The sequence below is a fragment of the Pestalotiopsis fici genome, assembly GCF_000516985.1.
Source record: "Pestalotiopsis fici W106-1 unplaced genomic scaffold PFICI_Scf_1, whole genome shotgun sequence".
NCBI classification, from domain to species: Eukaryota; Fungi; Ascomycota; class Sordariomycetes; order Amphisphaeriales; family Sporocadaceae; genus Pestalotiopsis; species Pestalotiopsis fici.
The window spans coordinates 898662-921644 of record NW_006917091.1 but is presented as its reverse complement, the minus strand read 5'-3'; the positions used below and the strand labels follow the sequence as shown (position 1 = coordinate 921644).

Here is a 22983-nt window from a genome sequence, read left to right as displayed (position 1 = left end):
CTTTAAACGACGACATGCATATATTGTGCTTACAAGGTGATTCAGGTGATCTGTGAACCACAGCTGTGGCTGATGCACTGGTACAAAACCTGCAAGTCTGCGCTATTCCATTGGCCGAGAACGCAAGAGCGGATCTGTGACGTTCGTCTAAAAACCCACCTATTTCACGGAGGACTAGGACATGGCTGATGAGACCGTTCACCACCTTCTAGCATTGAAAATCTCCAAGCTAGATGACACAGTATTTTGGACAGCTAGATGATACCAAACGCCAATGGATGTTGTATCACATCTGCAAGATTGTGCAGTATTACACCACTCTTGAGTCTTGTCTCGTTGATGTGACACAAGTGGCTGGAGCCTGTGGCTATCCGCGTACAGCCTCATAGAGGCTGTTGGTTTACTGGTCGAATCACTCATCATTAGTAACGTTGGTAGCAGTACATCAAGCACACAATATCAATCGCGAAGGAAGCTGCCAGCGCGGATACAACTTCGGTCACAGATACCTTTGAGTCAACTGCTGTCCAACTATAACTGCAGTAAAGATGGAAGGGTGATTGAGACAATTATACAAGAAGCTGCAACTTAACTCTTTTGGTGCACCAAGATATCACCATATCTTGTCGTCTTCCAGATCATTTTTAAGCTAGGCGGTGCCCAGTGAGTGTACAGCAATAATGCTTAGTCCATGCTTGATGCACGCGCGGGGCGGGGGCCCTGAATCCCGATAAGCCCAATGGTGGTGGTCAATCCAAATCCGAGTTCGATTTAGTTCGATTATGATTCGCCGCCCAAGCGAGGACAGAATCTGTCCTTGTGTTACCAGATTTTGGAGTCGGAGCCCAACGATTGGTAGAAACTTCGGTGCGCATTGACTTCAAAATCTGCCTCGGCGAGAGCCTCACGGGAATCTGCTTACGCTTCAACCCAGACTGAAGAAGTCAGTACCTGAAGATATCTATGTTGCAAATCCATCTGTGCCCTACGTCTCACGGACCAGATTCTGTGCGCAATACTCTCATATATCCTTGCTTCAGGTAATCAGCTTTTCGACCATAATTGAACTTGTTTTGGTCTCTCAAACCGAGATCGCTCATCCGACAATAATCGTCCTCAGCTACCTCTTGTCCCCTCTTTACTATCCCAAACATAAGCCCAGTTCTCCATGCAGTATTTTTACAGCACTACCTGTCCATTCAGAGTCAAGAATGCCGCCACTGTCTTCTATCCAGTTTCAGTTGGCGCAATACAAAGAATGGCTCATCGAGCTCCGGAAAGATTCTCGCATGACACTTGGCAAAATCAAGATTGAGTTGTACAACCAAAAGGGCATTACGGCAAGGTGCGTTAATCACAGCTTTATGTTGGAGCAATGATCGCTCACGAGATATAGCCTGCACCAATTGGAAACATACTTCAAGAATTTAGGGCAACGCAAGAATCTTTCGCGGCCCGAATGGAGACTCGTGTTCCGTGCTCTGGCATCGCAGAAAGCAGTTGGTCGCACGTGTGAGGTCTACATGAGTGGAAAGTTGATCTCAGGCGACAGTCTGCAGAAAAAACGAAAGAATGCAAAACCTGAGGCTGCAATAGCCACATGCCTTGCTGATGCCGGTACGTGTGTTGGTAATTCTAGCGCTAATACTTTGAATTATTAACAATTTTTATTATAGAACAATTCGTCAGACAGCTTCCTGATGGAGTTAAAATCAAATCGCATCATTCCTTGAGCTTATCAACCCCCGGCCCGCAGCAAGGTGTCGATGCTCTGCCAATGTCGCACACACGCCCTGGTTCCAACCCGGGTGCTGAGCCAAGCATACGGCAAGACTCATTTTCTGTCGACAATGACCTTGTCCTCGGACTGCATGCTACGAGCTCTTATCAGAGTACGAGCCGTAGCTCTATTGTCCCTCATCATTCGAATACTAGCACAACAGATGCGATTCAGCTCATGAGCTGTCCAGTCAACACAGATACAAATTTTGGCGCGGCATCTCAGTGGGATATGGATTTCATGACAGCTACTTCTGTACTTTCTTTCAACCATGGAATCATGAGACCTGGTTCACCGGAACTATTTCAATATTCGTTCAATGATCCATATGTGTTGGACGACTGGAATCAAGAGATTGCACACTTGAATTTCCATTCGCATTCACACATCCCAGGTACGGTTTTCATTCGCCGAAAACGTTCATCTGTTCAGAATCTTTTTCTGCTATGAGAAATTGTGCAGTCATTTCCTGGAGCTAATATTAGTCACAAGATCGCAGAAACTGGGAGCGCCTATACAGGGACATGCCTATGTCACTCAGATGTGATCGTTATAGTGTCAGTTCCGTCGAATCAGCTCGAATCCTCCGAAAGTTCATCTCCGTTGTTTCTGTACGCAGAGGAAGTAGGCTTGGTGAGCCAATTCCAACCGCCGAGGAGATCATAGACATCCTACAATCCCAGGTATCTATCGAGGATATGGCAGAGGCGATATGCGAGCCATTGGCAGTCGTTGGTACCAACTCTCCACTGACTGATCCATTTGCTCAATTGATTCTCTTCTCAGTTGTCAACAATTTCTCTGGTATTCAAAAAATCCCAATGGAATCGATCATGAGATTCATTGATCATCATGAGTCTTCCCGCTCCACTATTTTGAGATTGCTTAGAAGTGGGACCTCTACAATCTTCTCAACTGCATTAGCGGAAAACTTGTTTAAGGCTGCTGTTGAAGCTGGTGATGTGAAGACTGCCCACGACCTTCTTGCGTTGAAGTTATTCGCGCCAGATGACATACCGTTGGGAACGCACCCGTTTCGCAGATCCGCTTTGGAAAAGGCGTCAGAGATGCGCCATTTCGAGATGATGAGACTGCTCTTACATCATGGTGCCGATGTGAACAAAACCCACATGGACAGAAAAAATCCCATGTTGCCGCGAGGAGCTCTTGAATGTGCCGTCAAGCTATGGGGCGAGTATGATATACTTGATCCCAAGATTCTGGATCTGCTCCTTGACAATGGTGCAACCGTCCGCGCTGAGCTCGCAGAGGCTGCAATTCGATGGGGAGACAAGTCCCTGATAGAAAAGCTTATATTCAAGCTTCCTCCATCGGAGCACGTGCAATGCTTCTCCTCTGACATGCTCCTTGATGCCACGGAATATCTTAGAAATGACTTGAGTTTGGCTATCATTCGGCAGATCATACAAACTTGCCAAGAGACACATGAAAGCACGTGTATTATTTCAAACCAAGATCTTTTGGTTGGGGTAATGATCTATGCCGCGAAAAGAAAGAATTCTGCGCTTATCCGACTTCTAAGTCCTCACGCCGGTCAGGAGGGCCTAGACCAGGCGCTCACAGCAGCAGCGCGATCTGGAAGCCATAAGCTGATACACATGCTTCTTGAGAGTGGTGCAAATTGCGATGGACCAGCATGTGTCATCGATGGCGATGGTCACAGTCCGCTGACTACTCCTCTAGCAGAAGCGATTCGAAATGACGACACTGCGCTTGTGCGCTTGTTTACGGAGAAGGGCGCTTGGAACCAGATCGGAGAGCCCGGTCGCCTGCAGGCGATATTAGAGGTGGTTGCTGAGTCTGATGATGATTTCTACCTTGATAAGATTCTACAAATGGTCCCAGATCCAAATCCTAAAGCTCTTACACGACCACTGAGCATCGCTATCAGGAAACGCCATGAAGGAATGGCGATGAAACTGCTCGGCGCCGGTGCGGACGTGAATGCATCTCCCCGTTCTACCTATCCCAACGACAGGACCTGGACTCTCATGCGTCGTCTCTTCAGCCAGCCTCGTCGCGTTGCTTCCCCGCCACCCCATTTCCAACTACTTTACCCTCTTCAGGAAGCTTTGTCGATCAAGAGCCCCTCTATTGTCTGGGCCATCCTAGATTGCGATGCGAAACCAAGTCATATGCGCGTCCTCGGGGATTTATCGATAGACCCCATGAGCACCCTGGAGCAAGCGACTGAATGGGGAGATCAGCAAATTATCAAGGCGCTCTCCCTTATGGGTGCAAGCGTAGATAATCAATTGGACGGCTCCCTTTCAATTGCCATAAAAAATGGCGAAAAATCACTCGTTGATCTTCTCATCAGTCTGGGTGCTGATCCGAACGGCCATTCCCAGCGGCACGGGTCTCCGCTTGCTGCTGCTGCCCAGGTCGGAGACATAGAAACAGCCACGTATCTGCTTGAGCATGGGGCAGACCCAGCAGACCAACAAGCCATTCTCAATGCTTTCACTCATGCTCAGGACGTATTAGAATTGGTACTTCAGAGGCTTCGCAAACGATACCCAAAAGGGCGCTCAGGCTTCGGTGGCGAGGTACTACGGGATGCGCTTGATGGGCACAACGACGCCATCTTAGCCCTTTGTCTAAATGCTCGTTTCGACGTTAATCACTTCGTCACTACACCCGGACAACAAAAATGGTCCTTTGAGATGCTTACCCCACTTGGCTTTGCTATCAGGAAATACCGTGGCGGTCGTCTGGATCTTATTTCTAGGCTTCTCGATGCAGGAGGTGATGCGAACTTCCCAGCATTCCAAGATGAATGGCGTCAGGTCTCAGAAACAGCTTTTTTGCAGGTCATCGAGATTAAAAGTTTGCCTTTAGTAGAGTTGCTGATCTCTAAAGGCGCAGACGTCCACAAAGAGGCGAAGTTGGGTCTTAAACGTACGCCTTTGCAGAAGGCATGCGAGGTCCAAAGTTGTAGTATTGTTGACCTCCTCCTCACGCACAACGTCGATGTGAATGCCCCCCCCGGCTGCCCGTGGAGGTGCGACTGCACTTCAGCTTGCTGCCAAAGTAGGTTCAACCAGGATTGCAAAGCGTCTGCTGGACTCGGGTGCCGATGTTGATGCCCCAGGTGCGCAGGTTCAGGGACTCTCTGCCATCCAGTACGCAGCAAAATATGGTCGGCTTCACATGATACAAGTGCTATTCAACGCTTCAGGTGCAAGTTTTACTGCAGAGAAATGTCAGAGCGCGATTACGTTGGCACAAGACAACGGTCATCTAGCTTGCGCTGCTCTGCTGATGGATCTCTCATCTAGAAGTCAAGGTTTTATCGAGTCGTAGCGGATGAGAACATGGTGGATGATCGGAACGGGTCCAAATGAATGACTACACAATATTGCTCGTTATTTAATTGTGCTTTATAATGCCTTATAGTTTGATTCTGATATATCGCTTATGGTTTCTCGCTCTATAAACAGGTTGCAAATGATTCTTAGGGTGTACATTACAAGCACATATCCAGTGGAAACTTTGAAATCGTGATGACTTATATATAAAAGAATGGTCTCTCGATGGACTAATGATTAAATAAAAAAATTGGTTTTTTTCCACGTGCATTTCATTGAGGACATTAATCTTCTAGCTTCTTGCTTTTAGACATATAGTGAGTAAACATAGGGAACATAAGGTTAAATGAGGGTGATATATTCCTAGTGTAGAATGGCTTTACCAGCCGAATGAATTTCTCTCCGTAAAACGGGATAACGAGAAATAAGTTCATATCTACCGCAACGTATGAAAGAAAGAAAGAAAGGGAAATAAGTTCCCATCGTACAACGACTACAAATACCCACTAAAAATAAAATAATAAATATTTAAACCTTTACTTAATGTCGTCGCAAGGTTCGTCTTCGTCGCTAAGTGGGTTTCCTATTAATATAACACTAAATATCTAGCGATACGAAGTATCCGGGGATTAAACCCGTGCCGTCTGTTTTATAAGTATATAGCGACTTTTAAATCATGCGCAGCAGCGCGAACCGGGCTCATAATTATCGCACCAGACCATTATCTAAATTAAATATCAAGCTCTACACTAAGAATTAGCCTAATAGTAGTTATAGTACGGCGCAATACATTTCAACTAATACAATTTCAAGTTAACAAGTCACAGACAGATATGGCGTCACTGAGACCACTCCCACAAGACCCGTTGCATCAGTAGCATTGAGAGGCTCGGAACCAATCACGCCGGAAAGCTCCAGAAGCAGCGGGGGTTGGCCCGCGCTTTTGAGATCATCAAGGATGGTCCGGAGATAATTCCACATGGTGGTCGGCACGACAGCCTCGACCCTGTTCTCGCCCTCGGTCAGGTACGGCGTGATATCAGCAACGGCGTTCGTTACGTCTAGTGGGGGCAGCGGCTGGCCGTTTATGCTGGCCCGGGCGTAGTGCAGTAGTCTGCCAAAGGAGATAACCGCGCCAAGAGTCGCCGTCTCATCACTGGTCGTATTCGACAACGGGGGCCATATAAACGATGCGCTGTAGTAGCCTAGACCAGACGAATTGACTAGTTCGGGGATGTCGCCCCACGACAGCAGCTCGGGGAGGGAGTGTGTTGTGTTTCTCTTACTGGTAGGCGAGGTTTCGGAGAGGTTGGCTGGAGCCGCCCAGTGCTCGGCAGTCAAGTTCCAGTTCGTAATGCTGAAAGCTGCCGGAACGTGGGAACCGCCGAGAGCGCAAATACTTCCATCAGACATGGTGGCCTCAGTGTCTGCTGCTGAATTGGAAACCTGCACGCTGACCGTGCCGTCGCCGGCTGTTGTGGCTGAAGCGGCATTGTCGGGTACGGAGACAATGTGATAGTCGAAGTTATGTGAAGTCTCTGCGTCGCTGAATAGAATGATGACTGTCTGATTACCAGATAGACTCAACGGAATCGTTGTTGTAGTGTTGCTTCGCTCATAGATGAGTACTGGACTTTGCGCGCCCGTCCATGGATTGAGAAAGAATGGCATTCTGGTGTCTTTGACTATAACACTGCCTCGAGATCCAACCAAGTCAGCATACACAAAGACGTAGCTGCTGGCGTTGAGCTCTCGCAATGTTGTATACCAAGTGCCGTTCGTACTAACTCCAACACGAGGACTGAGTCCTAGCTCAGTGATTTTATTGGCGAGCTCTCCTTCTCCGGCGGCGTAGACATTTGAGTAACTTTGCAACGTCTCGAGCTCTTGTTGAAATACTGTCAAGTTCGCATCCTGTCCGTCGGGATAGAGATTGAAGTTGTCTCCCACGAAGACGACTGGGAGTCCTGCGCTGGCGAGCCGCTTAAGCGAGGCAACCGCGCTCAGCGATATATTTGCTGCTGATTCAACGATCAAGGCTGTCCAGGCCGGCCCATCGGATGCAAGTACGCCATCTTTGACGACTGCCTGCGAAGACTCTAAATTATTCGGGTTGAGATAGTTGTACGACCAGCCTAGAGTATCTTCAATCAGATCTTTCACCTTGTATTGGGTGTTTCGGGATTTGGACAACATACCAGCATCGACCAAGTCGGAAGAATTATAGCCGATTCGAGTCTTTGAGGTCGCGGACTCCTTGTTGTATATCGCAATATCTACTTTGGCGGTGCCTGACTGCTGGATATACTGAACTCTCGATATGTAGTCAATAGCCTCACGCATTCCGTGATCCCAGGCAGGCTGTCGGGGTGAATAAGGCTCTGAGAATAGATAGTTGAAGGGCGTGTGACCGGGCCAGGTCGAAAAATATGCTCCGGTGTACGACTGGCCGTGCATGACATATCGGTTGACGCCCGACGCAAATCCGCGGTTAGCGGAGAACAGCAGATCGGGGATGTGATAGCGGTACGCCTCACGGCGACGGCGCCGAGCTCGTTGGAGATTATGTTTTTGCCGGAGAGATGTGCCGGCCCCGCAAATTGGCGGTAAGAGTCGATTGAGTCTTTGAAAAAAAGGCTCTCGGTCTCTGGGGCATCTACGGAGCTGATAGAGTCCTCCATATCCATGGGGAGGCCATATGCTGGTTGGACAGACAGTTCGAGGCCCAGGTCCCCATTGATCCAAGACTTGAGCGCCGTTAGATACTCCTTGTAACCCTCGCTCAGCGTCTTGCGGTACGCGTTGACGTGTTCTACACCCTTAGTGTCCGTATCGAGAATGCAGTTGAATGGACCGGGGGCGTCGTTGGTATCACTGATGCTGTTTTGTTTGTATGCCAGTAAAGGAAGCACCGGCTTGATGCTGTAGCCATTGAGCTCCTGAAACCTTTCGGGCAGGGTGCTCGACCATGATATATTGGAGAGAAACTCAGGGCTGTCCTCCCAAACTGATCTTCGTTAGTATCAATGACGCAGTCAGATGTGAATGTCAAATAACATACGATACCTTCCCACTTTCTTCAGTTTCTCGCGGATGCCGTCCTGAAGAATGTGTTCCTTCCAGAACTTGGCAACGGTCTCGGCTCCGCGTGCGGAGTAGTGGTCAACCACGTATGACCCATCGTCAAATATGGAGTTGTGGACTGAGCTGTCGAATACGAGATTCCCATGGCCGGACAGCCTCTGGTAGAAAGTGAAGACTCTGTAATGGGAGCCAGTCTCGGCGACAGGAAATGTGAGGTTAATTACGCCGTCTGCGGATACAAGCTCGGTCCACTCAGTCAAGCTGTCCGCTGACAGTATTAAATCCTCGTATGTTACATTGGTTGAACCGCTGATTCCGGCTCCTCCGTATGAGACGGTCGTATGTGAAGTAACCAACGCCGAGACTAGGGCGACGAGTTCGCCTGTGCCCCAGCCAGGAATAACACCAGTATACAATCCGTCGGCTTGAACTGTATCGTTGAAAGGAACCTTTATTTGATCAGCCATGTGTGCATTATTAGCTGGAATATATGCTCCTTACCAAGTCCCATTGCAAACCTTCATCATCTGGATGTGCGGGCACCCCCTGACCTTGGTTTGGACCCAGTGGTATGTCGATTTTCAGCCCATGTTTCTCGTGTGCATCGAGTGCAACTGATAGAATATTGTGAAATGCAGCTGTGCCAAAGTTATAGGTGGACCAATTGGTACCAGCAGGCATACCACCAAGCTGCCCGCCATATTCGAAGAATGGGAGCAGCTCGATACCACCGGCTCCGACATATGCTGCGCCACTGATATCGTCCCTGACAATGCTAGCATCCACACCTGCATCGGGAAGCCAATACCGGAACACCGGACGCGAAATTGGCGCCGGATTCAGGAAGCTTCCGGCATCTGTTGATGTGTTGCCATGGGAGCACGCGCTCGATGTGCACAGAGGCACAAGGCTCAAAGCGCACAAGAAATGCGCCAAACTTGATTGCAGAATCAACATTTGACGACGATTTCCCTGGTTAGCGCTCAGCCACGATCATGTGCTGGGTGCGCCGTATCAGAGGCAGTATGATCGAATCGATGGGTTGACCATTGATGTGGGGGTGCTGGAGATGCCCACTAAAAGTGGCTGTGGAGGCTTAGCTTAGAGTGGCTTTATAAGTCCCTTCGGGACTTATAAGCCTTTGTTTTTCGTTGCGTTTAGCATACAGGACCACCATCCATCGTTTTCTCAATCAAGACTGTTCCCATATATTTTAAGATTTTATATGCTATTTGATCAAAAACCACATAAAGGCCACAGCCTTACGGCTGTCTGTCTTAGGTGGGGTTGGTTTGGTTTGGTTTTTGTTCCCCATCTCACCATTGATATAATTGAACACCATCGCGACAGATCTGAGAGTATTCTGGTTATTAACATCGGTCTCCACGCGAGACATCTTGAATATGTCGAGTCTCGGGTCAATGCACTACGAGTGTAATGCTTGGCAGCAACCTCAATGGCTACTGCTAACCGTCATGGAGTGAATAGTATGGGGTCGCGACCTCATTGGTAATGGGCGATTTGAATATCTAGGGTGAGCGGGCATTTTCCGGGCTGTCTCCAGGGATTCCCCAGAGATTCATGGATTCCCCAAACTTGGCACACTAGACTATTGACCGGAATTTCCGGGTTGGCAGTATAGTCAGAAGAATTATACCCCAAAAACATGTTACCGGTAATTGTGTTTCCCGAGAAAGTACATTACCCCACATTACAATTAAGATGGCTGTAAAGGCGAGCCCCATGCTTGTTTTTGGTGCGGTAGTAATTTGTGAAGATTTGAGAATGTGTAAATGTGAAGAGAGTATTAAGGTTGCTATGGACCATGAAACTGAAAGGACTAGAGACACTCCCGGGTCATGCGGGGGCCGCTGCAAAGCGCCTGTCATGTTGGTTGTAGGTTACGTTGGCTGTTTGTATGCAAGCAATGCACCCAGTACAAGGATCACTTGGCTATGCTATGATGAACCCTTATGCCCAGTATAGTATGCAAGGTAGTCTTAATACCCAAGTCATTGTATACACACACTTAACACAAGCCATTTTGCCGGAAGGGAAGAGCTGATAAAACGGTATTCACATCAATGAGTTGGCCTTCCTACCACCAAGCGCGAAAGTTATGATGAAGAAAAGGAAAGCGTATCTTAACGTGCAGCTCGCTTACCATGCCACCTTTTAGTTGGTGGGGTAGCTTTCCATGCATAACGCTATGCGTAACTTTGGGGGTGGTACGGGTATTTGAGCGCTATGCAACACTTCTTGTTCGCTAAAGCTGGCTGAGCACCGCCTGCTGCCAACCAAGTTCGAAAGCATGACCGTTTCGAACCAAAGCAACCATCCAATAATGCATTTGGAAAAGTGTCCCAAAAAAAAAAAAAAAAAAAAAACGGACCTAGAGCACCTAGCATTAATATTGACTACCTGGCATAATTTTAACAAATCAACAAAGCTAAATATTAAACGCTGAACACAGCCGAATATAGCAGTGTACTTCCGTACCAACAAGCCCCAGCCTTTGGTGAGATCACTGCCAATCGTTTAGTATTCCCTGAGATTGATCCGAGATTCAATCTATCGAAGTAACTCCCTTTTGTGCATGTCCCAACGGCGCCAACATAATTGCAAGACGGGATAATACTTATCCCGATACCCCGCCTTTTAGCAATAGAGAATGGGTTTTTGCCTTTTATCTATTCCCCTATCCACTTATTACCCAATTATTATCATGGTGACCTATAGCAAGCACTTCATTCCGCTTGAGTCCAATCCCGATGTTTTCAACCACTTGATTCATGACTTGGGCGTCTCAAGTGTCCTACGCTTTCATGATGTCTTGTCGCTCAGTGAGCCCGAAATCCTTGCATTTATCCCTCGACCAGTCTTAGCACTTGTCATTGCATTCTCTACCCCTCCCCAGTACGAAGATCTCCTGGTTGAAGACAATGCGTCGACGCCTGAATACACGAAAACTGGAGAAGACGAATATGTCATGTGGTTCAAGCAGACAATCAACAATGCGTGCGGACTTTACGGCATTCTTCACGCAGTTGCAAATGGATGTGCACGAAACTTTGTGGGTATGTTTCTCAAGTAACAAACTATCGTTACGCATCCGAATAATATCGCGTCAGTGCTGAGGAGTAGCGCGGATATGACAAAGCCCGAGTCCCATCTTTCTGGCTTGTTGGAGAGATGCACTCACTTGAATCCATCAGACCGTGCGTCTGTCCTTGAGAACGATGCGCTGCTTGCATCCAAGTATCATTCGGCAGCAGTCCTTGGAGATACAGATGCACCTACAGACCCCGAGACTGAGGTAGACTTTCATTATGTCTGCTTCGTCAAATCCCACCGTAATAACAATTTGTACATCATGGACGGGGATCGGAATGGGCCGATCAATGGAGGTACCATGTCCAACGACGACCTCCTCTCAGAGCAAGGAATCCAGGCTGTCATGGATTTCATCCAGCAGCATGATGACACCGGTCAATACAGCTTGTTGGCGTTGGCCCCAAGCCCCGATGTTACATTTTGAGGATGCAGGCATACAGAGCGTATTGTTGTCTTCCAACTCATTTTTCAGGCTACAGTTAGTCTCTGCGTGCTTTTTCATTTGAGCATTCGAAAGAATATTCCGGTTCGCAGCCGCTCAGACTCGCACTCGTCCAGTCTGCACGACGTGATAAATACAATACGCCTCGATGAGCCACTGGACCTCCGGAGTTCGCATTATTGTTGAAAGGGAGGTCCAAAGCAAACTGGCCATCATCAGCACGCGAATGCTAGTTTAGATCGTCGCCTCCAAATGTTCAACACTAACCATGTCAGTCTCGTGATTATTGGCGCAGGTGGAGAAGAGGTTTACCACTATCAGCGGATGGATTCGTTAGTGTTGATCAAGGTGGTGCTCTCCTATTGGAGTGTAAACTGGTCTAATATGGGTGTCAATTGTGTGATGTATTGACCTATGTTCTGCACCTCCAGTTTTGACGAGGTGCACGCTTATTTGGGTGGCCCCGGCTAATCCCAGGGAGTCCCCGTACACCTATCTGAGCACTGAAAGAAGTGTTGTATTGTACTGGTTCGACCAACTGGTGATGATCAATGATGCTTAGGAACATGCCCCACTATTGTCCGCCATGTACCACCTTACAACACCGTGATGTTGATCCGTGTGCTCAAGCACACCCCAGTGTATGGGAACTATGATCCACCATCTAACACTTATCTTATCTTATACCTGGAAACGCAGGTCATAGTTTAATCAGGCACTTCTTCGTCCACATTTACAGGGTTCTAGGTAAGAACCAAACGTACTTTTCTATTGAGATAATCACTTACTCCCGTAGCCTCGCGTCGTCAGAGTAAAAGGTTCTTTCGCCACACAATGCCGAGAATGGACATGCATCGTTCCGGACGCGATGGTGTTGAGGCCCATGGCTTCCTCAACAACCGCAGCCTGACCTCGGAGGACCTGATATATCTCAAGAATTGACAGGGAACTTCCAAGGTCCAGCTGGACCACTGGTCAGACGAGGGCCACGCCTTCCAGCTCATTCGGATATGAGATCACGACCGCCTCCGGTGCTCTTTCGACTTTGGAAACTACAAGGACACCCTGAAGATTGAAAACGGGCTCCGGCGCGCGAGACGGCGTGAGCGAGTACGTCAAGCTCCATCATAGCTTCACCTGGAGAGGTACGTGCAGCGAGATACCCAAAGCCGTTATTAAATGCCCCGTCTTCACCAAGGGCAAGATTGAGTTAGAATCGGACGGTATCTCGGGCTACTTTGGAGGGATGTCCGGCATCGGCCTTCCGGGAAGGCGTTGCCACTTTGAGGGTCTGCCCGTCTGGCGACCGCGTCGAGTTGCGCGCAATCTTGAGTCGTTGATAAGAAACTGGAACGCCTTGAAGATTATTCAAGAGGATGAGTCACCCCATTCGGAACGAGATGTCAACGTTGCTCTCTGATATGTATCTACGCGGGAGGGGAACAAGGTAATGTTGAGCCGGACACAACAGTCGGCATCTGCGGCCGACAACCTGCTCGACACAGCATGACAAACGGTGGAAAAACAATCTTCCCTTTTGATGCTGAATGAATCGAGTTTTGGGGTACCGACAGTGTTGCGAGGAAGACAGTCAAAAGCGAAGTGAATAAAGGCTAACCCGGCAGCTGATAGCCATTGGCTATGTCTGCCTGGAGATAAATGAGGTCCAGAGACAGCTGCCCGCTTACAGCTGTCCAGAGGAGCATCTCAAGAATGATAGGAAACAAGAAGTCATCGTGGAAGAGATTACGGTGACAAGTGACATGGATATATGCTCGACAAGCAAATACGACAATACAAAGGGCGGATCCCAGATCTTGGTGTAGTATGAGAACGTCCTGGTTCATGCGGGGGCCGCTGCAAGTCACAGAAGCGCTTTTCATGTTGTTTGTGCAAAGTGGTACATGGCGGACAATAGTGGGGCATGTTGATTGTGTAGCAGTGTTCCAACAGCTCGATATCCTCGCCAATCCATTGCCCGAGGAGCTGATAGGCGCCTTTGATGTCGTCCACGTTCGCGCTTTCCTGAGCATCATTGTCAACGGGAACACCGCGCCTCTGCTATCCGCTGCCCGTTCTCTACTAAAGCCCGGCGGCTGGCTGCAGTGGGAAGAGACGAGCGGCGAGTTTCTGGTCGAGCCTTCCACGCCAAACGTCACCAAGGTTAGCTATGAGACTCTTGCCCAGATTCTCAAGCAGGGCGGCGAAGCCCGAGGCTTCGAGGTGGAGTTTGTAAACGAGCTCGACAATCACCTTGGCAAACATGACTTTGAGGATATTCACATGCAGAAGTTTGCCAAGCACAAACAGGACTACAAGGGATGGACAGAGGATTACTTGATGGTTTGGGAGGAACTTGCGACATATCTACCTGCCAAGGCAGACGTGCCTAACGCGCCTGTCACCAAAGAAATATGGGCTGAATTGTTCAAGAAGGCTGTAGCCGAGACCGAGCAAGGTGTTGCGTTGCACCATGGGTTCATCATGACGGTAGTGGGACGCAAGTCTACTTGAGCCTATGGTGGTATCGGTTTCATAAGTTTTCGTACTATGTTCAGTGAGCTATATTCATCTCGTTTCTTATAATCAAGCTGCCACTTAACTCTAACATTTGATAGCTGCTCATCGATGTCTTTCTAGCATTGTGAGTTATTGGACGGAGATGAATATTTCGGATCATCATCTAGACCGAGCCGTATACTTGAAACTACAGGCTCTATGCCTCTGTGAACGCAAATTTTTCATAGAGAGCGCTGCCATGCATATCAGTGCCGTTACTGAATCTACCTTGCAGCTGCCCTACCCATCCATAATATATGTAGGGGCTTGGAGGACCTAGAAGCATGTCGCTCGTTGCAATAACGGTGAGCAGTCCTTCAGAAAGTTCGGCCTCTATGATAAAACCAGTTGGTGATCCAGTAGATGTAAAGGGCGGGTATGTTGGATTTTCTCAATAAGTACGAACGGAAATGCCCAAGTCTTGTGCTGCGAGGATTGTGTGGTTAATGGCAACGTACGATGCCTCACGTTTCTCTCCGTCAAGGCCGATGTAGTCGAACCAAACAATCGAATTTGGACCCAATCGTCCATGACCCCAATACCAAGAATCAACACGATCAGTGAATGGGGAGTCTCCCCAGTTCTAATTTGAGAAGGTAGGTTAGCATCGTGTGGTCAAATATGTGTCGATCCGGGCTGTCCAACATACCTTGTCGTGGTAACCTAGTTCAACAATATCCAGGCTTTCGCCTTGGATCTCGAGATGCGCGCTGCCAACAGCGTCTGGGATAGCATTGGCCTAGCCAACATCGAGCCCACCTGCATACTCATGCCGGGGCCGGCTGGACCACTGGGGTAGTGTGCAGGAGCAATCTTTTGAAGAGAACGCGGTCAGCTGGTTTGACTGTGCACCTACGACATCGGGGTATATCTTACCGAATTGAGCTGCAAAGTGCCAGTAACTCCTACTTTACCTCGTCTTACTCGCGAATGGTAGGCGCTTATCTCTCTCTTACTTCCTTGGTAGCGTGCCTTTACTACACTACTACCACCAGCGTCGTCAGTGAGTCCGCCTCGCTACATGCTTGACGGGATCAAGAATATCAGTCATACGTCCAGGTCGGAGAAGGTAGAATACTTACAGCACAGCGGTACTGGTGCTTACCAATCTAGATAATGTTTTGGCGTTAATGTTTTCGCTCAGGAAGACTTTGGCCTATTCATTACCGTGTCCTACGAACAATTCAGGAAACATCCATTTTCTTCAGAAATGCATGCCTATTTTGCGGCTAGCTTGGCGTGTATTTGTGCCATGGCAATAAATAAATGATGGGAAGGTACATAGATGACAAATATTTGAACGACTATTACTGGTCGGGATGATATTGTATGGTCAAAAGTTGGAAGTCAAGGTAGGTGCTCAGGGAGATCCTTAGCGCCAGAACCCTGTACGCGAACGGTCTAAGCATGCAGCAATACGGCAAGGTTTACCTGCACTCAAATACCTAACCATGCCGCGCCTCGAACTTGATAAAAATCATCAATTAACAAAAGCAGAAGTCATATTCATTCTAGAAAAAATAAAAATAAAATCTTTCAAAGAAGAGTAAAAACATACAACACCGAGGATTCCCCAGTCGTCACCGACCTGAGTACTGATTCGGCCGTCACCAGTTTGACTAGGGCAGAGCGGACGGGATGCCGTATATTCTAGTGCGTATGGTCGTATGTGACGGCTCATTCAATTGCAATGTTATATATACAACAGTTTGAATGAATGATTATATCAAGTGACCGGAGCTGAACTGAGCCTTTCAGCCGGGCGTTTCTCTAGTAGACGGAAGCCTAGTTCCGCGCTCTTGAAAATGACCTTTATCTTCGCAATAGATCATAGAGTCATCTCTAACCTCTAGCATTATACACAACGGCTGTTGTCGTGCTGGGCCATAATTCCGGTCACCCAACGCCAGGGCCTAAAATTAGTGTCTCCAGACTAAAATGTTGTGCTCCATTTGCGTCAACTTTAATGTGCGAGCGCTACTATTGAAGGCAGTAACCCAACCACCTAAAGGCTTCAACGATCCCACCTCGCCCGAAACTCTTGAGAACCTTCGCCCGGCTATTCCTTACTTTTTCAAACACCATGCAAATCTTCTTTCTCTGCGTGCATCAGCAGCCACCGGCTGTGAGCTTTGCAGCTTCATATGGCAATCGCACGTCGGAAGATCACACCCGAATGATCTGACGGACGATTTGTTGAGTCAAGGCACAAGCGCGCAGCAGATATTCCTCGGGACTGCGGCGTGGGATGCAACTCTCCATGGGCTACCGCATGTTGCGGCCGTTCAGAACGGAGACGGCCATACAAGCCACGTCTCCAAGCAAGGCCTGGTGCAAATGCGCACTCTAGCCTCCTTTGAAGTCTGTGCGACGAGGGGCCGGGAACCATCAGATCACCAACATTTACTTGCTCGGTCCATATATAGCAACTCGGGATCAGCTGAATGCCTACAGTTGGCAGCCACACTACTCGGGAACTGCATGAGTACCCATGATTCGTGCTCTTTACAATATCCTCATTCATCGGAGCTGCCCACGAGAATCATTGACACAGCAGGAAGCGACCCTAAACTCGTCGATGGCGGCGGGCGGCGGGATGTCTACGCGGCGCTGTCCTATTGTTGGGGCGGTCACAGTGACTTTACACTCACAACAGCCACTGAACAATCATTCCGCGCAGGTCTACCCTTGAATGACTTTCCGCCCACGCTACGCCATGCTATTCTTATTGTGAAAGCGCTCGGCATCCGGTATATTTGGATCGATGCATTGTGCATTATACAAGACTCGGCGCAGGATTGGGCTTCCGAGGCGAGTCGGATGCGGCATGTCTACACAGGCGCCGTCGTAACGATTGCGGCGGCGTGCGCTTCCACAACTGGCGAGGGCATCTTTCGGGATAGGACGCAAGGAAATTATCCGCAGTGCTGGCTTGATTGGACAAACGGAGCTACTCCTGCGCCAAAGGTGTTTTTGCGACCAGGAACGGAGCTATGGGATGATAAAATGCACCTTGGTGCACTGAACACCAGAGGCTGGGTTTTACAAGAGACCCTCCTGGCACCTCGCACACTATGGTTCAGCCATCAACAAATATGTTTCGAGTGTCCAAAGGGCAGTGTTGACGAAGGAGGGCGGTTTCTAAGAATTGCAGACATCTATCGCAGCAAGGAGTACATCCAGAAGTTGCGTCAACGGATGTTTCCCCAATGGAAGAGGCGACTGCTCCCTGCCCTTAAAAGACTTCATGTCCCGCTGGCCATTACATTCCGGTGGCCTTCTATAACGAACATGCTCCAGGCTAGAGACATGGAAACTCTGCGTTGGAGGGCCTTACCCTACACTCCATTTACTCTACAAGGCGAATTCAAGCCGCCAGCCCAGCCCACAGCGTATTCGCATTTTGACTTTTGGGGACAAATTATTCAAAACTATTCTTCTCGAGCACTCACAAACCCTACTGATGTACTTCCCGCATTGTCGGGACTTGCGAGCGAATTTCAACGAGCTACAGGTGATACTTACGTCGCAGGTCTTTGGAAGATGGACATTATACAGGGGCTCAGCTGGGTAAGCATGTTCCTGCCTTCTTTCATGCTGCGAGCATGCACACCGATTGATTTATGGGTCTCTGGTATATCGGAGCTAATAAGTGAAATGCAGAATAGAGGCGAGTTAAGAAAGAAGCGCTCTGATGGTTACTTGGAAGATCCCCCCTCGTTGCCGAAGCAGTACCTTGCTCCGTCGTGGAGTTGGGCCAGCATTCTCGGACAAAAGGTCCTTTTTGAGGGTCAAACACAGTTTGATCATATAAAACCCTTTGCAAAGCTGATCGATATCAAGCTCGAATTTGCCACGAGTGACCGTTTCGGTGCCTTGACCGGAGGGAGCATAACTCTCGGAGCGCCATTTCTCATCCTGGATTGCGAGAGCGTCGTTGGTGCCACTGAGCAGTCAACATCGCGGTTTCCTGCACTGATGAAAATCATTCACGCCCGTTTTCGTGGGCCGCGAGGCTCTGACAACAATGAATACAGGCAAAAGCACCAGGGCTACCCGGGGCAGCGATTCTCTATTCTCCAGTTGCTTCGATGTCGGCTTTCACATCAGACAAGTATTAGCATGTGTTTTTTACTGCTCGAGAGTGTGCAAGGCGATGACAGCTGGAGACGATTGACAAATATACCCTTGATGATCCGCAATGATAGAGATCCGCAGGTAGTTGATCATGTCGCGGCTTTGAGAGAGATACAGCCAGAGTTGAAGACACAACTTGTCAAGATGATATGATTGGGACGTTGTTCGAACCAAACCTAGAAATATTAACGATATTCCGGAGCTTAGAGGAGAAATTGACAATAATGGAGGAAGCTCTGGTTAGACTCTCAAGTCCGTGGCGCTGAGATCTTAGCTTGGACCGTTACGGGCGTGATGAGGCTGAAATAGGAGACATGCTGAGTCATATCAACGATTAAGTGATAAAATTAGGCTTACAAGGACAACAAAGTAAGCAAATGTTTTCGTGATTAGAGTGAATTCGGAGCGCATCAGGAATTGCAGGGTATTTGAAAGTACGGGATACGGAACATATGCTTTTTTCGACCACGCCTCTGCCCCAGCTCGATGTGGTTGTAATGATTCAAGTTTATAATTATTAGCCAAACGTGTGCAATATATCTTTTTGCATACGTCGCCAACCCAAAGAGTTTGTTGCTGTTCAACAGTCATATTGGATTATCTTGGTCATTAAGACAGATGGACGGTTTCTCATGATTTCCACACGGACCATACGGTTTATAATTACCCATGTCCATAGACGGACTTACGACGAATAGGCATCATAATCTGAAATTAAAGCAGAGGCCAAAAACGTACGAAATGCGAGATCAGAAGATAGTCAACCGCTCGAACCGGTCTGCATACTCGTCGACCGCCTCACCATCCATAACACCGTCCACATAAACCTCGCCCACAAGCACCCATCCATCCTTCTTCCCCATTTCCCCCATTAATCTCTGAATCTCTTCGTTGGACTTCGCCGGTTCCTTTTCCATGTCTATCATTTCGATTTCTTGGATCCTTATAGCAATCGCGTCATCTACGCGACGAAACGCATAGGGTATATGGGCGCCTTTTATCAACATGACCTCGTCGTCATGGGCGATTTGACAACTGGCAGTGGCACCAATGTAACCGGTATCGGTGATGAACATCTCGTGACAGACCAAATATGAAACAGACCACTTTGTGACCTGTACTTGGGCTATTGTCACTTCTGTCTCTTCTTCCGGATCGCGTTGAGGTGTGTTCAGCTCCAGTTCCGGCCATGGAGCTTCCGGATATGCCTCTCTAAAGTCCATATAAGTAGAAAGAAGTGTTTGCCTCAATTCAGTCGCTTTGTGCGTAAATTCAGCAACCCTCTGCTGAGAATCTCCAGTGCCATTTGGTGCCTCCTTGGATGTATCTGACTGTGGCAAAGAATGCAGCTTTTCGTTTAAAGATAGGGATTGTTCGCCGCTGTCGGAAAGCTTCTTATCTATCCAGTCCAAAGACTTCTTCAGGCAAACGTCCATTGCAGAGCAGACCCCTAGAGTCAGCCCTTGGATATCTTTAAGACTGTGTCTGCAGGCCCCGTAGGTACTTGAATTTGTAAATGCAACCATGACCGATTTTGCTTTGGGACAATGATGAATAAGTACTCTCAGAATCTCGATAGCACTTTCGACCTTAGCCAGTGTGTCACACTCAAGGAAGAATGGATCAAACAACTCCTGGACTTTGCCTATCTTGCATCCATCGAGGTTCAGACTGCGCCCGTCGTGAGAGATTTTGGGGTCATTCTGAAGGCTTGACACAGCCGAGAAGTCTCCACCCAGATTGTCGTTCAGTTCCTCCTCCATAAGCAGGGGCGGCTTTGTATTCACCGTGGGGACCCACGAAGGGGTGCCGCTTGGTTCCCACTCAATCGACTGGTCGCGCAACATTGAGCTGAAAGATAACAGTTTCAAGCCATCCGGCCCGGACAGGACGCAAGCTGCAAGATTGAGTAAGACCTCCTGCTCTGAAGCATCATAGGCTGCATGTAACGCGGGCCATAGTCTGACGTTTTTGCTAGATCCCCCGATAGAAGTCTCTTCTGGACCTACACAGTCGATCATTCCTGTTCGCGGCCTCTCAAAGTTGGCCTCGGGGTGAATCCCAAGCAATGCAATTTGTGGCAGCGATTGTGGCGAGCTAATAACAGGAAGGTTTGGATCACGTTGAAACTGCAGTGCTTCGGGTCGGGGCGGCAGAGGCGGTGGAATCTGCTCCTCAAGCAGCGTATTGTGTACTTGAAGGGAATCACGTCGGGGCGGCAGCGGTGGTGGGGTCGGATCATCCAGAAGAAGGTCCTGTCGGATCTCTAATAGGTCGTTTCGGATGAGTGACAGGCCAGCGAACACCAAGTCTTTGTTGTCGCGTGCGTGTCTATGTATGCAAGCTTCTAGCCATTCGTGTAATGACCACTTTCCATCTTCTGCGTTGTTTGCCTCTTTGACTCGAAAAGTTGGCAAAGTTTTGACCTGCTTGATCCAATTTGGTATACATAATCTGGAGATCATAGACGCCGCTGCAGCGATGCCAGTTTCTATTTCCGAGGATATCTTCTGCTCACAAGACATGTCAACATCGACCGTTGCTTTGGCCCGTGGCCAATCGATGACCTCGAGCAACTCAGATATATCACCTGGCTGAAACTGGTACTTTCCCAGATGAAAGACTACCTTGGGCGCAAGTGCAAGCTCTTGCAGTACCCAGATTCGGCCAAAGTAACCACGCGAAGCGATATGTAACAATGCACCAAGAACCAATGAGCCTTCTGTCTTTGATGATGCAATTTGGTTATCTTTGGGGTCGGTGAGCACTAACCATGGCGCTTCGGGATTGCGGGATTTGTAGTTGGCGATGACACGGTTCATATTTTCAAAGCCACGGGTCAGAAACGTTGGTACAGGCCCAAGCCATGCCAGTGTCATCTCGGCGCCCGCGTATATCTCACCCATCATCTGTACCTGAGCGCTTTTTTCCGCATTAAGACCCTGATTGATACAGATACGATCAATCCAATATTCTCCATCAGTACGATATTTTCGCAGGTGTAAGAGAACACCATACAATGCTGGGTGAATTTTCATGACCATACCATTACATAGGATGATATGCTCTGTCTCTTTGTCGCTAAGGACGCCAAGAGATTTTCCCAGACGAAGCACGATCCGATCCATGATTGACAATTCTTCCTTCCATGTATAGGACAAGGCCGTATACTGGTGGTGTCCGTTCAATTCCACCGTACGTAGCGAGCATCGTATGACTTCAGTGGACCAGCCAGGTTCGATTTTGAGCAGGCGTATACTAGAACGTGAAGGCAGCGACTCATACTTGAATTTTCGTTCTGGGTGCTTCTCTGCCTGTTTGGACTTCAGTAAGTATTAGCACCTGTCTAACCACAGAATCGTGGACGGATTTCCACCTCGAACAGTTCTCTTGGACGCCTTAGTAGCACGCCATCACGCAATGGTTTTTCAACCGCGACGGAAGCAATGAAATGTGTCAGGTGACCGATCAAAGATGTGGCGGCTCCAAGGTAAAGTAATAATGCTTCGCCGAGCCCGGGCGTGTCTCTTGTCACAAGTTTTCCTTCTGAATCGAGAAGTGCTGTCGGATTCGGCATTTTTTCCTTTTAATGTGTCACGACTTGTCCTCATCAATAATATTGGTAAGGTTGTGGAAGGATCTTGCTATTTGAACCGTTGGAATTCGATGAAAACCTTCGGCCAGATGTGGCATTGACGTCATTGTCGCACAGCATCTGTGGTACGGTTGCATTGAAAATGGCTCAATACAGAATGATTTGCGGCGACTTGCCATTTATTCGATATAACGACCCCACCCCACCCTGCATAGTGGTAATTGATGTCCCTTTTTGATTCGACAGCGCAGAATATTGCCAATTGTCTACCTGCGAGTTAGGTAGGCACCCTTCAACGTTTCCTTTCAAATCCCTTGATGCATAACCTTCAAGCATGATGTCAGGCCGGAGATCTTTGAGTGTGTGCAGGGGTGAGTCTGGTGGGTGGCTTTTGCCAACCAGTCGGCGACTTTTGTGCAGTTGAGAGCACCGCGCGTGTAATGCCAGAGACCTTTAGGCTTGTACCGGTATACGTAGGAAATAACGGGAGGTCAGAATAAAGCAAAAGAGTATTCTTTTCTAGCTGCAAGCCCCGAGAGTAGTCATCTAAAGGGAGATCGCTCAATCTACTTGGGTAAAGTGTACATAGTTACGGAAAAGTATGATGTATAGAAGAGGGCGGAAAGCTGTAGTAGCTGCGTGGGAGTTAGGCACTGCGTAAGATAGTACCTAACCTAGTTTGGTGCCTAGCACCTAACAGCGCGTCTGGTAAATTATACCTGGCAGTGGCGGTAGGGACATGCAAAGGGAGACGGGAGCCTTGAACGTTTGGCCGGTTGATATGAAAATTCAATTTTTCTTTTAAAATTTTATACTATTGTTATTATTATTATTGCAGCCACGGGTGTTGGTCTGCAAGCTTCGCTATCATGTATCTGGGTCATGTCTGGTTTGGGCAATGAACATTACCCGTGGGTTGATGGTCCCAGCGTTAATTCAA

At 48.4% G+C, this 22983-nt stretch overlaps 7 protein-coding genes across 7 annotated transcripts; 5 read left to right on the top strand and 2 right to left on the bottom strand.

Annotated features, from left to right (window-relative positions):
- Nucleotides 1–1211: 1211 nt before the first annotated feature.
- Nucleotides 1212–5107, top strand: PFICI_00289 (uncharacterized protein; the record flags this gene model as incomplete). The annotated part of the gene is made up of 5 exons (XM_007828870.1): nucleotides 1212–1345; nucleotides 1397–1617; nucleotides 1677–2174; nucleotides 2273–4776; nucleotides 4823–5107. The coding sequence occupies 5 exons, from the start codon at nucleotides 1212–1214 to the stop codon at nucleotides 5105–5107; spliced, it is 3642 nt and encodes a 1213-aa protein (XP_007827061.1).
- An 818-nt stretch (nucleotides 5108–5925) lies between these two features.
- Nucleotides 5926–9153, bottom strand: PFICI_00288 (uncharacterized protein; the record flags this gene model as incomplete). The annotated part of the gene is made up of 5 exons (XM_007828869.1): nucleotides 5926–7247; nucleotides 7311–7419; nucleotides 7452–8119; nucleotides 8174–8645; nucleotides 8698–9153. 5 exons carry the CDS (start codon nucleotides 9151–9153, stop codon nucleotides 5926–5928), a joined length of 3027 nt encoding a protein of 1008 aa, XP_007827060.1.
- Nucleotides 9154–10921: 1768 nt separating this feature from the next.
- PFICI_00287 (uncharacterized protein) lies at nucleotides 10922–11290 on the top strand (the record flags this gene model as incomplete). Its single annotated transcript, XM_007828868.1, has 1 exon — nucleotides 10922–11290. One exon carries the CDS (start codon nucleotides 10922–10924, stop codon nucleotides 11288–11290), a length of 369 nt encoding a protein of 122 aa, XP_007827059.1.
- Nucleotides 11291–11347: 57 nt separating this feature from the next.
- PFICI_00286 (uncharacterized protein) lies at nucleotides 11348–11734 on the top strand (the record flags this gene model as incomplete). The annotated part of the gene is made up of 1 exon (XM_007828867.1): nucleotides 11348–11734. The coding sequence occupies one exon, from the start codon at nucleotides 11348–11350 to the stop codon at nucleotides 11732–11734; it is 387 nt and encodes a 128-aa protein (XP_007827058.1).
- A 1899-nt stretch (nucleotides 11735–13633) lies between these two features.
- On the top strand, nucleotides 13634–14266 carry PFICI_00285 (uncharacterized protein; the record flags this gene model as incomplete). Its single annotated transcript, XM_007828866.1, has 1 exon — nucleotides 13634–14266. The coding sequence occupies one exon, from the start codon at nucleotides 13634–13636 to the stop codon at nucleotides 14264–14266; it is 633 nt and encodes a 210-aa protein (XP_007827057.1).
- Nucleotides 14267–16249: 1983 nt separating this feature from the next.
- On the top strand, nucleotides 16250–18432 carry PFICI_00284 (uncharacterized protein; the record flags this gene model as incomplete). Its single annotated transcript, XM_007828865.1, has 3 exons — nucleotides 16250–17881; nucleotides 17975–18247; nucleotides 18349–18432. The coding sequence occupies 3 exons, from the start codon at nucleotides 16250–16252 to the stop codon at nucleotides 18430–18432; spliced, it is 1989 nt and encodes a 662-aa protein (XP_007827056.1).
- A 765-nt stretch (nucleotides 18433–19197) lies between these two features.
- PFICI_00283 (uncharacterized protein) lies at nucleotides 19198–21576 on the bottom strand (the record flags this gene model as incomplete). The annotated part of the gene is made up of 1 exon (XM_007828864.1): nucleotides 19198–21576. The coding sequence occupies one exon, from the start codon at nucleotides 21574–21576 to the stop codon at nucleotides 19198–19200; it is 2379 nt and encodes a 792-aa protein (XP_007827055.1).
- Nucleotides 21577–22983: the final 1407 nt, after the last annotated feature.